The sequence below is a fragment of the Dama dama genome, chromosome 9 (assembly GCF_033118175.1).
Source record: "Dama dama isolate Ldn47 chromosome 9, ASM3311817v1, whole genome shotgun sequence".
In the NCBI taxonomy this organism is placed as follows: Eukaryota; Metazoa; Chordata; class Mammalia; order Artiodactyla; family Cervidae; genus Dama; species Dama dama.
In genome coordinates, this window is record NC_083689.1 from 13,507,636 (window position 1) to 13,509,804 (window position 2,169).

At 42.1% G+C, this 2,169-nt stretch overlaps 1 protein-coding gene across 1 annotated transcript; it reads right to left on the minus strand.

The window, feature by feature from the left end:
• Positions 1-334: 334 nt before the first annotated feature.
• On the minus strand, positions 335-1,291 carry LOC133061621 (olfactory receptor 7A17-like). The gene has a single exon (XM_061149592.1). The coding sequence runs from the start codon at positions 1,289-1,291 to the stop codon at positions 335-337; it is 957 nt and encodes a 318-aa protein (XP_061005575.1).
• Between the last annotated feature and the right edge of the window lie 878 nt (positions 1,292-2,169).

Genomic DNA, 2,169 nt, shown 5'->3' on the forward strand with positions numbered 1-2,169 from the left:
CTGAAAAACAAATTGTTCAATATAAAGCATTTCACTTCAGAAGAAATTATTCCCAAGGAATGCATGAAGAGTCATGAGGTAAATGGGAATTTCCATATATTCCACTTAAGGTTGCAAATCAATTTGTGGAAGTAGAAAAACTGACAAAGAAAAAAAGATAGCAAATAGCATAAAAGTTAGTCAAGAGAGCTAGTTAACTTGTATAAAGAAATTCAAATCAAATAAATGAAAATATCAGGCAGAAAATTGAAGGAGCAAGTGCTCTTTTCACAGTCAGATCAGAAAATCACAATTTTAGCTCCTAAGGCATTGCATCTTGCAAAAATCAACATTTCTAAGACCTCAAGACAATTGGTTCTAATATATTTGTCATCCTAAAGAATTTTCTCAGAGCCCTCTTTATGTCTTTATTCCTCAGACTGTAGATGAAGGGGTTCAGCATGGGTGTGACCACAGTGTACATCACTGAGGCTGTTACACTTGAATGTGAGTTGTGGGTAACAGCAGGGGTAAAGTACACTCCTAAGACTGAGCAATAAAACAAGGAGACAACTGAGAGGTGAGATGCACAGGTGGAAAATGCTTTATACTTCCCCTGAGCTGATGAGATTCTACGTATGGAAGAAATGATCCTAGAGTAAGAGTAACATATCCCAGCGAATGGACCACCACCCAACAGCGCAACTGCAAAGTGCATCATGGTTTTATTAAGAAAGGTGTCAGAACAGGCAAGCTGGATCACCTCTTTGAATTCACAGAAGAAGTGGGGGATTTCCAAGACTGTACAGAAAGACAGGCGCAGGGCCAGTAAAGTCTGTAACAGGGAATTCAGGGCACCTATCATCCAGGACACCAGCACCAGCAGCGCACACAGCCGGGGGCTCATGACGACTGTGTAGTGCAGGGGGTGACAGATGGCCACATACCGGTCATATGACATGACAGTCAGGAGGAAGTCATCCAACTGTACAAATAGTAGGAAAAAATATATCTGAGTGAAGCAGTCTGCATAGGAAATGACTTTGCTTTGTGTTTGTATGTTCACCAGCATCTTTGGGATGGTGATGGAGGTGAAGCAGATGTCTACAAAGGACAGGTTGGAGAGGAAGAAGTACATGGGGCTGTGGAGCTGAGGGTTTGAGTTGACGGCCAGGATGATGAGCAGGTTTCCAACCACAGTGATCAGATACATGGAGAGGAAAAGCCCAAATATGATGGGCTGCAGTGCTGGTTCCTCTGAAAATCCCAGAAGAATAAATTCTGAAATTTGTGTTTTGTTGCCTGGTACCATGTTTTCGAGGTCACTATTAGGAAACAAAAAAAGAACATGATTAATTTTTGCACATGTGGGCATTAACATAGTGAGAAGCTGTAAATTACACATTTCTGTAGTATTCAAGATATCTTCTGTGACATCTGTGATTAGAGATTCCTGTTTCACACTCAGGCTTTTGGCCAACAGCTCATGTACCCAGTTTAAATGCAAAATTCTTCCACTATCTTGAGGAATTTATGTTGAATACTGACTATCTTCTGGGGTGAATGTATAGGATACTAAGAACAAAACTCCCTACAGTCCAATAATGATTGAAATTATAAATTAACAAATACAAAAACACATTGCCATGTCTTATAGTGAAAGATGCTGTGGAAAAAATTCACTACAAAACAGAGTAAATGGAAAAACAAAGCAGGTATAAGACAGGGGCTTCCCTCATAGCTCAGTTGGTAAAGATTCGGCCTGCAATGCAGGAGACCTGGGTTTGATCCCCAGGTCAGGAAGATCCCCTGGAGAAGGAAATGGCAACCCACACCAGTCTTCCTGCCTGGAGAATCCCATGGACAGAGCAGCCTGGCAGGTCCTCTGGGATCGCAAGAGTCAGACACTACTTAGCTACCATGAATTTTAAGATAGAGTGGAAGTGTTACGCTTCACTGGGAGCTCAGGGAGACCTCAAACAAGGAGAAATTTGAACAGAGACCTGATGGAAGACAAAGGAAGATATTATATTATCTGGGAGAGGAGAGTATCCTGTTGGGGAAAGAGTCAGTGTGAAGTCACTGAGGCTGGGACTTGTTTCAAATAGTCAAGGCTCAAAAGGAAGACCAAGTGTCTGGGGGAATGAGTGAGGGGAGAAAGGGAGGCGACGTCAAAGGATGCTGATGACC

Excerpts from the sequence above, each read along its gene's own strand:
- LOC133061621 (XM_061149592.1), bottom strand. The coding sequence starts at position 1,291 with ATGGTACCAGGCAACAAAACACAAATTTCAGAATTTATTCTTCTGGGA.